Below are 12,602 nucleotides of genomic sequence, written 5' to 3' on the forward strand. Positions count from 1 at the left end.
CTGCCCCCAGCCAGGGCAGCATCCACCTCCCTTTGTTTCTCCCCATGGGGGGTGGCTGGTCAGACAGGTTGAGAGATCCCTTTGCATAATGACTCATCCTGTTTTGCTGGGCCGTGGTACCAACTGCAGCCAGTGGAGGTTACCACAGACCCATAGAAACCAGCAAGTCTCCCCCCCCCCACTACGTCACACCTCCATCTGCCGATGAAGGGCTCTGGGGTCGGCAGATCCCCGTCTAGGCTGCCGCGCTGAGCCGACAAACAGCTGATCGGCACAGCGCGGCGGCCATTTTGATGTAAATGAAGCGGCGATTATTTAAATCACCCCTTCATTTCCCTTTGCCGAGTAAACTCATCTACATGGCTCCGTCGACAGAGCCATGTAGTTTAGACGTACCTTGTGAGTCGGCAGCAGTAACTGCGTCCGTGTGTGAGCGTGTGCAGAAGTAAATGTGTGTGTGAGTATGCGCAGCAGTAACTGCGTGTGTGTCAGCGTGCAGGGGTATGAAAACGCCTCCCGTGCCACGACACGACGGACGATCCGTGACACGCCTGCTCCACTCCGTGTCCAGCCAGCAGAACGGCCCATTTCCCTCTCCGAGGCCTCCGACTTGGCCCCAGGCATCTCTCAGTTGCCGATCACACTGGCATCCCCTCTGCCTCCCGAGGGGCTGGTGAAAGGAGCCAGAGGACACGAGGACGTGGCCTGTTGTGACACGCACGGCCCTGAGCAGGGGCGCACCACAGCCACGTTTAGCTGCAAATCGATTCAAACCCCCCCCCCTTCATGAATCGCTGCGGAGGCCACTGAGAGCAGCAGAGCTCCCCAGGGGTGACTTTGGCCCAGAACCCCTTGGAGACGGGTCCCTGTGCTGAGAGCATCAGTCCCGTCACCTCGCCCTGCGCTGCAGTGGCCTGCGTGTCCTCGCACTCGCCGCACGGGGCAGAAGGATCCGGCGAGGCCCCCGGCCGCCCCTTTGCCTTGCTTCACCGCTGGGATCACCCCAGCGTGTCCGCTACACCCCATCGCACGACAGCGAGCGTTTGATTGTCACCGCAGCCCCTGCTCCCCTTGGCAGCGCTCCTTTTCCTGCCCAGCGGCCAGCTCCCACGCCGGTTAAAGGGCCCAGGGCTCCCAGCGCAGGGAAGAGGCTCAGAGGGAGGGAATCCGGGACCACGTGTCGACCTGCCATGGACCGTTGTAGTGACCAGGAGACATCCCCGTGCGTCCACGAGAGCAGGGGAGGAAGGGCCAGGGGCTAGTGCTAAGGCAGGGGGCAGTGCTGTGGAAGTACCGGCTACCCCAGGGGGATTGCTGTGACATTAAGGCACCCAGGGGGAGGAATGTGGTAGTATTGGTAGTACTGGTAGTATTGGGTACTGTGGGGTGTCATATAAGTTCCCCAGGGCTTTGTGCTATGGTGGACTGGGTACTCCAAAGAGTGGTGCTGTGGTATTAGGGTTCCCGAGGGTGTAGTACTAAGTGGGTACCCCAGGGTGTAGTGCTATAGCTGTACTGGGTACCCCAGGGGGTAGTGCTGTGGCTGTACTGGGTACCCCAGGGTGTAGTGCTATGGCTGTACTGAGTACCCCAGGGGGTAGTGCTGTGGCTGTACTGGGTACCCCAGGGTGTAGTGCTATGGCTGTACAGGGTACCCCAGGGTGTAGTGCTATGGCTGTACTGAGTACCCCAGGGGGTAGTGCTGTGGCTGTACTGGGTACCCCAGGGTGTAGTGCTATGGCTGTACTGGGTACCCCAGGGTGTAGTGCTGTGGCTGTACAGGGTACCCCAGGGTATAGTGTGGTGGCAGTACCGGGTACCCCAGGGTGTAGCGCAGTGGTAGTATTGGGTACACCAGGGTGTAGTGCCAGGGTGAGTATTTCAGGGTGTAGGGCTGTGGCTGTACTGGGTATCCCAGGTGTGGGGCTGTGGCTGTACCACATACCAGCAGAACCCAAAACAGCACTTGCGAGGGTCAGTCCATGGGCCAGAGGCCACTGGGGGGCATTTGCCAGGACCCCTGTATCAGGGTGCTCAGCCTGGTGCAAATGTGGGAGCCAGAGGGCAGCGCACAGGACGTGTGTGCTGGGGTAGGACGCTGGGCGTGGCCTGTGGCGTATGATGTGGGGAGGGGGGGGGCCGAGCTACCCCACGGCTCTGGGGGCCATTCCGTGTGGAACAGGGATGTGGGGGCTGCGAGGTGAATTAGCCCCTAGTACTGCAGGTGGGGGTCACCTTCGGCCCAGAGACCAGCCCAGAGGGGGCGCAAGAAGAATCCCCTTTAGAGTCGGGGGTTTGTGGGTTACAGCAGTGTCAGGATTAGCCCCGGCTGGGACAGGTCACAGTGGCCTTGTGCCGAGGTACAGGGGCAGGGGACGAGGTCCAAGAAATTGTCCATGATCCGAGAGTTGGGGTGAGGGGTTACCCCGGAGACGGGGATCCCTAAAGGCCTGGACGTTGAAGCCCATCCGCTCCTTGCTTTCCGAAGCCCCTCGACGCCTTTCTCCGCCAGCCCCCCGGCGCCCTCCTCCGCCGGCCCCGGCGCTCTCCTCCGCCGGCCCCGGCGCTCTCCTCCGCCGGCCTTTCTCCCTCGACGCCTTTCTCCGCCAGCCCCCCGGCGCTCTCCTCCGCCGGCCTTTCTCCCTCGGCGCCTTTCTCTGTGCGTTGCTCCAGCCAGTTCCCTGAGGTAGAACCACTTCCCTTCACCGCTTCCTTCTCCCTCCCTCCCCACTGCGGGGACCAGCACAGCTGTGCTCCCCCTCTGCTCCAGCAGACCCCACCAGGGACCCTCCTCATGTCTCCTCTCTCCCCCCGCTGTCCAGTTCATCGACACTCCGGGGAACCTGCCTCCATCCATGAACATCACCCAGCAACTCGGCCTGAAGAGGAACCTTAACCTAAGCTCTGCTTACCAGTGAGTACTCGGCTCTGGAGCCTTCCGGCTGCTTCCTATCCGACTGGCCTCAGTTAGGAAACCTCCCCCTCCCCCCGGATTTTCCAGAGTCCCACCCCCGTGAATGGGGCAGGTGAAAATGTTCCCGCAAAACTCTTTTGACTGAAAATTGGGCCTTTGGCTCAATTGGCATTTTTCCGGGAAGCAGCAGCAGCAGCGTCCTCGAAACATCTGGATATTTTTCCAACCCAACATCAGACGTTTTCAGCCCAGGCCTAAAACATTTCTGGTTTTTACCCAGGGGATTTTTCTGGTTTTTACCCAGGGGCAGCTGGGGGTTTTCTGGTTTTTACCCAGGGGATTTTTCTGGTTTTTACCCGGGGGCAGCTGGGGGTTTTCTGGTTTTTACCCAGGGGATTTTTCTGGTTTTTACCCGGGGGTGGCTGGGGGTTTTCTGGTTTTTACCCAGGGGATTTTTCTGGTTTTTACCCAGGGGTGGCTGGGGGTTTTCTGGTTTTTACCCAGGGGATTTTTCTGGTTTTTACCCGGGGGATTTTTCTGGTTTTTACCCGGGGGTGGCTGGGATTTTTCTGGTTTTTACCCGGGGGTGGCTGGGGGTTTTCTGGTTTTTACCCGGGGGTGGCTGGGATTTTTCTGGTTTTTACCCGGGGGTGGCTGGGATTTTTCTGGTTTTTACCCGGGGGTGGCTGGGATTTTTCTGGTTTTTACCCGGGGGTGGCTGGGGGTTTTCTGGTTTTTACCCAGGGGATTTTTCTGGTTTTACCTGTGGGTGGCTGGGATTTCTTTGGTTATCAATTTTTCATCAACATTTTTCAGGGGGAAAAGTATTCATTTTCCAGCCAGCTCATATTCTGGGGGCACCAGGAGGCCTTTCACTGAGGCGCCTGCATATGTATTAAGTGTCTAACAGTCGAACGCTGGCTCCGTTCCCACTTGGGCTGCCTGTCTTACAAGTGAAGGCCAAAGCTGGGCCAGCCTCACAGACCTGAGAACACCTCAGACGTGTAGTTCAGTGGCCTGTGACCTCCAGCCCGCCAGGCCCGTCTAACCTCCTTTGAAACCTCCCCACCTTGCTGCTGACACCGGGGACTTGCTGGGATGGCCCCTTGCAGCTTCCCTGGCTTTGGGGTTATGGTGGCAGAGCTGCTGGTTGGCGCTTCTGTTACCACACAGGCGCCAGCGTGCAGGGCTGGCTGGAAGCAATTCCTCCTGGCCCTGACAGGGCAGCGCTGGCCGGCCGGCCGCACGCCGGGGCGGGAGATTGATGTTCTTGATGCAGCCTGGTTTCACCTCCCCCCCTCCGCCCAGGAATCTCCAGGTCTTACGAGACCGTCCGTGTCTAATGGAGGAAAGGGGACCCAAAGACACCTAAAAACAGGGGTCCCTAGAGGGTTGGATGTTGAATGACCCCTCTGAGGCTTGTCACCAAAGACGTGCAGCATCTCATCTGGTGGGAAGGCTCCTGTGGTGTGACCTGGGGGCTGCTAGGTGCCCCGCCGGACTCGGGCCGCTAGGGAGGAGTGTGGGGCTGCAGAGCCACGCACGGGCCTTACGCCCCTCCCCTCATGGAGCTCTGCCGGGGGGCCTCCTTTCTGCCTCCCCCAGGCTGACTCCTTCCCCCTCTCTCTGCTCCAGGAGGTGCAAGAAGAGCGCAGGCCTCTGGGAAGTTCTGCAGCTCACAGACCCCTACAGTCTCGAGGATCATCTCCACATCTCCCAGGTGATCGGGGGCTCGTCTCGCGGGGGCACCAGGCCTGCCCCCCCCTTGCCAGCCCAGGCAAGGAGGGGAGTTAACCTTCCACGTTCAGACAGTCCCATGCTGGCCCCTGCGCCAGACCTGCCCACTCACCGAGAGATTCCGTCTTTACACTGATTCTCCAAGGGACCCAGTCCCTGGCTTCTCTTTCCCGGTTAATCCAGTCCCCGTGTTTCACCCAGCCCTGGGGGTCCTCTGGTTTTGCCCTCCCTGGGCTAGGGGGGAGCCACCCTGCGCTAGCATAGGGAAGGCTCTTCGTCCCTTCTGGGCTCGCAGGGGAGGCTGTGCTGAGAAGGGGAGTCGGCCTTGCGGCTGTGCGCTCAGAAAGCTCCATGCCACTTCCCCCCGGAGGGAGGTTTCAAGGGCAGGGGGCCTAGGATGCCTGGGGAGCCCACTACGCTTGTGACAGTGCCACGCCCCAGCCACGGGGCCCGCGTGTCCATCACAGCCCTGGCGAGGAAGCTTTTGCTCTGCAGGTGCCTGGGATAGTCCCTGTGTCAGCCCGGCCAGCCCCAAGCCCCTAACCCTGGCAAAATAGCAGGAGGCTAATTGCTCTGGCATGCAAAACAGGCCCTGTCTGCGCCGATTCCCCATTTCTGCAGGGTCCTCAGTATCGCAGAGAATCCCAGGGAGTCCTCAGAATCGCAGAGACCTCAGGAGTCATCCAGTCCCGCCCCCTGCCCAAAGCAGGACCAATCCCATCTCAATCATCCCAGCCAGGGCTGTGTCAAGCCAGGACTTAAACACCTCTAGGGGTGGAGATTCCACCACCTCCCCAGGGAACCCGTCCCAGGGCTTCCTCAGCCTCCTAGGGAAATAGGTTTTCTTAATATTCAACCTGGACCTCCCTCACTGCAACTTGAGCCCATTGCTCCTCGTTCTGCCATCTGCCCCCACTGAGAACAGCCTCTCGCCAGCCTCCTTGGGGTCCTGCAGGGAACTGGAGGCTGCTCTCAAATCCCCCCTCGCTCTTCTCTTCTGCAGACTAAACAAGCCCAAATCCCTCAGCCTCTCCTCAGAGGTCATGTGCTCCAGCCCCCGAATCATTTTGGTCGCCCTCCGCTGGACTCTCTCCAATTTTTTTAAAACCATTAAATTCACCCCCTGGTTGTGGGGGAATGAAGCAGGAATCTGGGGCTGAGGCAAGCGGGGGGGGGGGGGGGGGGGCTCTAGGATGCTGGGCGAAGCATCATTGAGGTGCTAAAATTGCTTGTAGAGCGCTAGGCCGGGGCCTGCAGATTTTGGTCTGGAGCCGTCTGATTTGCCTTTTCCGGGCAGGCTGGCTTAGAGGCCGTTCCGCGGCTGGGTGAAGTCAGAGTATCTGGTCGTCACCCATCCTAGCAGGAACTAGGGCGGGATCCAAGTCAGGCAAGTCCTCTCTGGGCGGTGGGTCAGGACCCTAGCGGGGCGCAGCCCCCCTAGGGCTGTGGTCATGGCCCCGCCTTGCCCTCAGTATGCCAGAGACTTCCAGAAGCGCCTCGAGAACTTCAACGTCCAGTTTGATGAAATCTACCTCCTGGACGGGGCCGGGCGGCAGGACCTGGAGACCTTCCGGCAGAGCGGGCTGGACCAGCTGGACTACCCCGCGTTCCGGGCAGAGGTGAGGGGGCGTCCGAGCAAAGCTACTGCCCGGGGGGTGACATCACGTAAGGGTCGCCCTCTCCACTGGCCTCCTCTGCAGGAGCCCTTCCCCCCGCCACGGCTGGGAATCGAGCCTGGTTGATTGTACCGCTCCAGCTCGGCTCCCCACCTTGCAGATCCCAGCTCCGTTCCCAACCTCCCCTTGTCCTGACAGAGGCGTCTGCTGCCTGCACAGGCCCCTTGCCCTATTCCCCCTGCCTCTGAGCACGTCTCTCTCCTGGATAAGGCTTGTCAGCACATGCCCACCCCCTTCGTCTGTTCTCCAGCCTGCTCCCTTCCCCACCACAGCCCCAGCAGACACCCACCCCCATCCTGTCCTCCTGTCCTTCCTCGCCCCCACTCTCTCCGACAGATCCTGCACACCTAGCACGAGCCAGAGAAATAGCCTTCTCCCCAGCTGCAGGGAAACTGAGGCACACAGTGGCACTGTGATTGGGCAGTGGCCTGGGGCTCAGAGACCAGAGACTCCTTTGGGTAAATCACGTCACCTGTCCCATCGTCAGCCCTTCATCTGCATGGGGCTCATAATCCCTCTCCACCTTGCAGGGCCCTTTGGGAGGGTGACGTCCATCAATGATTGTGATGGGGGCAGTATAAATAGCTGGTCAGAGTTGCCGAGGACACGCAGGAAGTCACTTGCACAGCCGGGAATAGAACCTAGGCGGCCTGGCCCATGTTCCCTCTAAGCTTTACCACCCATGTACGGATTTTTTCCCATCCATGTGCAGAATAAATATTATGTGCACAAGGCATGTGCGAATGTGCACCACCTGTCAAACCTAAACATCCAGCTGTGGGTGCTTGGTTAAACAGCTGGGCAGCCTTTTGAATTTCTCCTGAGCAGCTGCACAGCTTACTGGGAACACTGGTCCTGACCGCTCCCCAACACTCCCCCTCATGGCTCATTGTGGGGGAAGGGATCCCCGTGTCCTTGGCCCACATTCGGCCCTGGGTTCTCCTGAGCATTGAGGCCCATGGGGCAGCGTGGCTAGAACTGAAATCCGGACTCAGCCGGGGCTCGGTGGGTAGCGTGCGGGTCTGCAGTTCATAACGTGCACCCAGTACTCCCCAATCCGGGGCTGGAGAGGCCAGGCAGTGACTGCGAATGCGGCTGGCTCTTTTCTCCAGATGCAGAACCCAGTGGTGAGGACAAGCCTGGACGACCTAGCCAAGGATCTCGAGGGCCTCCAAAAGATTCAGGTGAGTGGAGTTGACCCGGAGGGAAAGGAAGCAGGGTCCTTCGCAGCATGGGGGAGGGGACACACACGTGTAACCCCTGTAGATCCTGGTCATCTGCAGGCAGAATCAAACCTGGGACCTCTGGAGCATAGCTCATGACCCTGCACTGCAAGAGCTAACAGCCAGCTGGCTGGGGGCCAAGGCTGTAGCGCAGCCGCCTCAGTGTCTCTGCACAGTCTCGGGGCCACGGCTGGGACAGTCCCACGCCCAGCAGGCGTGTGGGTTACATCTGCCTTTGCCCGCTGCTGCCCAGCGGCGCCCGCACGTTCCAGCCGGGAAAGCCGTCCTGACTCTGGTCTCCCTGCTCCCCCCGCAGAACAACAGCACCATGGCCGCGCGGCTGGCCAGCGAGGCCCAGGCCCTGCGGAAAATCCAGAACACCACCGTGCTCACCCAGGACGCCCTTGTGGTGAGTGGGGGCGGGCTGTGGAGCGTTGGGGGGCCCCCTCCACGGCCCAGGCCTGGCCCAGCGCGATGCCTCTTGGGGAAGGGCTCAGAGCATCACGGGAGGCCCCCGCTGGGGCATGTCCTTCCCGGGCTGAGCCCCAGAGCTCTGACAGCACCAAGGGGCGGGGGGAAGGGAGGGCTCTGAGCCTGGGCGCTGGAGGCAGCGGAAGGGCGGGGGCCCCAGACTAGCCGACCCAGGGGAGGTTTTCTGATCCCACATTGGGGCTGGGGGAGGAAGAGTGGCTGAAGCGGGAGGGGCGGGGGTCCAAGGAGTTGCTGGCGCCGGTCTGGTTCCTGACCCTGCGACTGGGCAGGCGCCGCACGGAGGGAACGCAGCGGTGCTGGAACAATGTTGGGGGGGGGGCTGAGTTACACCCCTCCCCCTGCACCTGTTTCGTGCCCCCTCCCCCCGACAGCTGCCAGCTCTCCCGGACGGATCGACCAGACGCCATTCGTGGCAGTGGCGCCCAGTCCGTACGCTCCAGGAGAGGGGCGGCCCTAGCCCCTCGCCGCCCACAGAGGAGCCACCACGGGGGGCAACTAGTGGCCTGGACCCCGGGGCCGGCGGGCTGTGGATCCCACGGGGCCGGAGGGAGACAGGACCCTGGGGCCGGCGGGCTGTGGATCCCACGGGGCCGGAGGGAGACAGGACCCCGGGGCCGGCGGGCTGTGGATCCCACGGGGCCGGAGGGAGACAGGACCCCGGGGCCAGCAGAGCCCAGGAGGCTGGTGGGTAACTGGTGCTTCCCGCGCCTGTGAGTGAATGACCATGAAGAGCAAAGTCCCGGGGCAGGGTCAGTGCTGAGGCCTGTGGGGGAAGGTGGGGGGGGAGGCTGCTTTCCAGGAAGGTCGCTGGGCTCCAGGCTGCCCCCTGCAAGCCCCTTGAAGCCTCCCTTTGCCTTGCAGGCGAAGCTGAACGAGAGTGTGCACTTCCTATCGGCCATGGCCCCCCACCTCCAGGTACATCCGTCCGCAAGGCGGTGGGCAGTGGTGGCCCCAGCTCCTGCCTTGAGTGCTCTGCCCTGCTCTGCAGTGACCACAGGGAGCCAAGCCCCGGCACTCCCTTCCCAGCCGAGCCCAGGCTGCTGGAGGGAGACCAGGCTCACGGGGAGGTGTCGTGGCTCCCAGCCTGGCCGGAAGGGACCCCCCTGTCTCGTGAGGGGACAGACTCGTGGGCAGGACACACCCTTCCTCTCTCTGTGCCCACTTCCCACGGCGGTTTGAGGTGCGCTGTTCTGTGGACCCCTCCATCTGAGCCCTCAAGGGGGGAAATTCACTCTAGATTCCCCCAAGCTGGGTTTCCTCCCTGCTCCCCGCCCTGGGCTGTCAGCACCCCCTGCTGGGCCACGGAGAGAATTCACTCCCCTGGGGCGGGGCTCCCAAATCTTCCAGGATCCCCCGTCCCTCGGGGCAACGGGGCGAGGTCGTATCTCTGACTGGCCGGCGTCTGTGAGCTCTGGAGCGGCACCAGCCCTTTCCCAGTCTGGAGGACGGGCGCCAAGGACCCCGGAGGCTTGTCTGCCCCACCCACGGCCATGGGTCCCGTGGAAGATATGACCTCCCCCACCCCGTCTGCTACTATCCAGGGACCACCCCAGCGGCCACCACACTCCATCCCTGGGCCCTTTTCAGCCCTGGGCTCCACCCACACGTGGCTCCCCCGCCTGGCCTATGGTTCAAGGTCCGTTCCGCCCGGTCGCCCTTCTCTGGCACTGCAGCCCCAGCTGTGTCAGCGGGAGGAGCCCGGCAGGGATGGGGTAACCTCAGCTTCTCTCTGGAGCGGGGCCGTGGCGACGGCCGGAGAGTAAAGAGGCTTCTGTGCCGCTCGGGCCAGGCGGGCGTTTCACGGGGTTGATCCTGCGGGAGATGCTCAGCGAGAAGCCAGCTGGTTCCCTGGCCTAATGAGGGAAGAAAGAACCTTCCCCCTTCAGTGGATTCCCTGCAAAGCTCCCAGCTCCTTGGCAAATTCACACCGTGGTCCTCGGGCTTCTCCTGCTGCCCAGCGAGAGGTCTGCCAGCCCCTCTCCCTAGCGGCACAGGCCGGGCAGAGCTGAGCACCTCACCGGCTTCCCCCGGACACCAGACCAGGCTCAAGCTTTGCTCTTCCTGCTCTGGGCCGAGGGACCATCCCGCCCTGTCTGACCCTGCCCTCCCACGGCTGCGTTCTCCTGGGGCCACAGACCTGCTCGGCCCCCAGGGGCGACGGGCTAGGGGAGGAGTTCAACAGCCCAGACCCTCGCTAGCGCTTCCAAAGCTGGAGGCGCGACCCATGCCCGCGGCCAGCGGCCCTTCCAACCAAAGCCTGGGGGCAGCCCCACCCTGCGGCTTGCCAGAAGGAGCAGGAGAGACAGCTTTGTGAGCACCACGCTGGGCAACCCCAGAAATCAAGCCTCGGCCTGCCCCACCCCAGGCTAGAGCTACAGTCTGAGCGGCAGAGTCAGGCTTTTCGGCAGCCCCCAGCTGTAAGAGACAGCCTAGGGGGTGTGTCCCGGTCCGGCTGCCAATACATTCCATGAGCCTGGGCAAGTTCCACCCGGCCCCCTCCGTGCCTCAGTTTCCCCACCTGTTACATGGGGATAGGGACGTGTATCTTCTGGTGTGATGGTCAGTGAGCTCATGCGTGTGTGTTCACGCTGCTGCACAAGAGTCCTACCGCGCCGTCCTTAATTAGAGCCCCTGCTCCCAGAATTCCCTGGTGCAGTTCTCCATACCCTTCCCCACCCCTCAATTCCTAGCACCATCCAGCTCGCCTCTGAAGTGCCTCTCTCCTCCCCGCCCGCCTCTCCCGCCAGCTCCTCTTGAAACAGACCATGGCTGAGATCACCCTTGTCGAGACCTTGCTCCCCGCGAAGGCGCAGCGACACCTGAGGCAGGTGAGTGAGGCAGGGTCCTTACCCCGCTGGGCACTGAAGAACAAACCTTCGGCCGCATGCAGCGCTGGGGCGCCGCAGTCAGAAACCACCGAGCTAGCTGCAGAGCAGCCAGAGACCTTTGGGCCCTCCCTCACTCCCTGCCTACAAACCCAGTGCTCGCTGGGGCGTCTGGGACGGCAGACCCGGAGTCCAGGGGGCGGCCTGACCTGCGCCGGGGCAGCTCCCAAACCCGTCTGAGCCTACTCGGGGCCAGGCTGCACGCCGGGGCCCTGGCTCCCTCACGAGCCTGGGGAAGCCGTCGTGTGTCCCTCAGGCTGCCGTCTGTTCCCGCAGGAGATCGGCTGCTTCACGAGGAAACAACTGGGCCATTTCTCACAGTACCTGAACTGGGTGCGGCGCACGGTAGGTGCTAGCGTCAGCCGAGGAGCCGAGCAGGGGGTGTCAATGCTGTTTGTGCCTGTTATCGCTGTCAGAGCCCCAGGCCTGGCCCGGAACCGGAGCCCGGTTACGCTAGGTGCTGCGCAGACACAGAGCACAGCGGGGACGATCCTTAGCTTGTCCGCACCTTGAAACGCTGCAGCAGGGCCGCTGTAGCCCTTCGGTGCAAACCCACAATGGGCAGGCGAGGCTAGTGAGCGGGCCGCTGGAGTGGCCTCCTACTTCTCAGTGGGCTGCAAGACGGTCCTAGCCAAGATGGTCTCCGGGGACCGGGCGGTGTTGCTCATGGCGCGGGCCTCGAATTTGTGGGCAGTGCCGACCGAACCGTGTACAGGATATTTTGGCCTTGGAAAGGGTTCAGAAAAGGGCAACTAAAATGATGAGGGGTTTGGAACGGGTCCCATATGAAGAGAGGTTAAAGCGACTGGGACTTTTCAGTTTGGAAAAGAGGAGACTGAGGGGGGGTATGATAGAGGTTTATAAAATCATGAGTGGGGTGGAGAGGGTGAATAAAGAAAAGTTCTTCATTAGTTCCCATAATAGAAGAACTAGAGGACACCAAATGAAATTAATGGGTAGCAGGTTTAAAACTAATAAAAGAAAGTTCTTATTCCCACAGCGCATAGTCAACCTGTGGAACTCCTTGCCAGAGGAGGCTGTGAAGGCCAGGACTATAACAGAGTTTAAAGAGAAGCTAGATAATTCATGGAGGTTAGGTGCATAAAAGGCTATTAGCCAGGGGATAGAAATGGTGTCCCTGGCCTTTGTTTGTCAGAGGCTGGAGAGGGATGGCAGGAGACAAATTGCTTGATCATTGTCTTCGGTCCACCCTCTCTGGGGCACCTGGTGGTGGCCGCTGTTGGTAGACAGGATACTGGGCTAGATGGACCTTTGGTCTGACCCAGTACGGCCGTTCTTATGTTCTTATTGTGACGGCGCGTTGGGGTCCCCCGTCTCCTGCACCCCCGAAATGGCACAAACAGACTCCACCAGCCGGTAGAACAGAGGGAGTTTATTGCCTCTCCAGGGTACAGCACAGCACAGATGTCATCTGGTTACAGGGCAGGCCTAGGATGCCTCAGCCCCCCTTGATATGGGGGGGGGTCCGGCTTCTAAACCCCCCAGCCTGTTGCTGAGGCTGCTTCCTCCATGCTCCCAGACAGAAACTAACTCACTCTCCTCCAGCCCTGCCCCCCAGCCAGGGCAGCATCCCCCTCCCTTTGTTTCTCCCCATGGGGGGTAGCTGGTTGGACAGGTTGAGAGGGCCTCTTTGCATAACGTCTCACTCCCTGTC

At 61.4% G+C, this 12,602-nt stretch overlaps 1 protein-coding gene across 1 annotated transcript in view; it reads left to right on the plus strand.

Annotated features, from left to right (window-relative positions):
• Positions 1 to 12,602, plus strand: part of PROM2 (prominin 2) — a 38,545-nt gene that overhangs the window by 16,513 nt on the left and 9,430 nt on the right. The window contains exons 13-20 of the mRNA XM_075910694.1: positions 2,823 to 2,914; positions 4,550 to 4,634; positions 6,124 to 6,270; positions 7,440 to 7,511; positions 7,867 to 7,959; positions 8,904 to 8,957; positions 10,790 to 10,870; positions 11,204 to 11,272. Of these exons, the coding sequence (XP_075766809.1) occupies positions 2,823 to 2,914; positions 4,550 to 4,634; positions 6,124 to 6,270; positions 7,440 to 7,511; positions 7,867 to 7,959; positions 8,904 to 8,957; positions 10,790 to 10,870; positions 11,204 to 11,272 (693 nt within the window). The remainder of the gene's footprint in view (positions 1 to 2,822; positions 2,915 to 4,549; positions 4,635 to 6,123; positions 6,271 to 7,439; positions 7,512 to 7,866; positions 7,960 to 8,903; positions 8,958 to 10,789; positions 10,871 to 11,203; positions 11,273 to 12,602) is intronic.

The sequence above is a fragment of the Pelodiscus sinensis genome, chromosome 28 (assembly GCF_049634645.1).
Source record: "Pelodiscus sinensis isolate JC-2024 chromosome 28, ASM4963464v1, whole genome shotgun sequence".
In the NCBI taxonomy this organism is placed as follows: Eukaryota; Metazoa; Chordata; order Testudines; family Trionychidae; genus Pelodiscus; species Pelodiscus sinensis.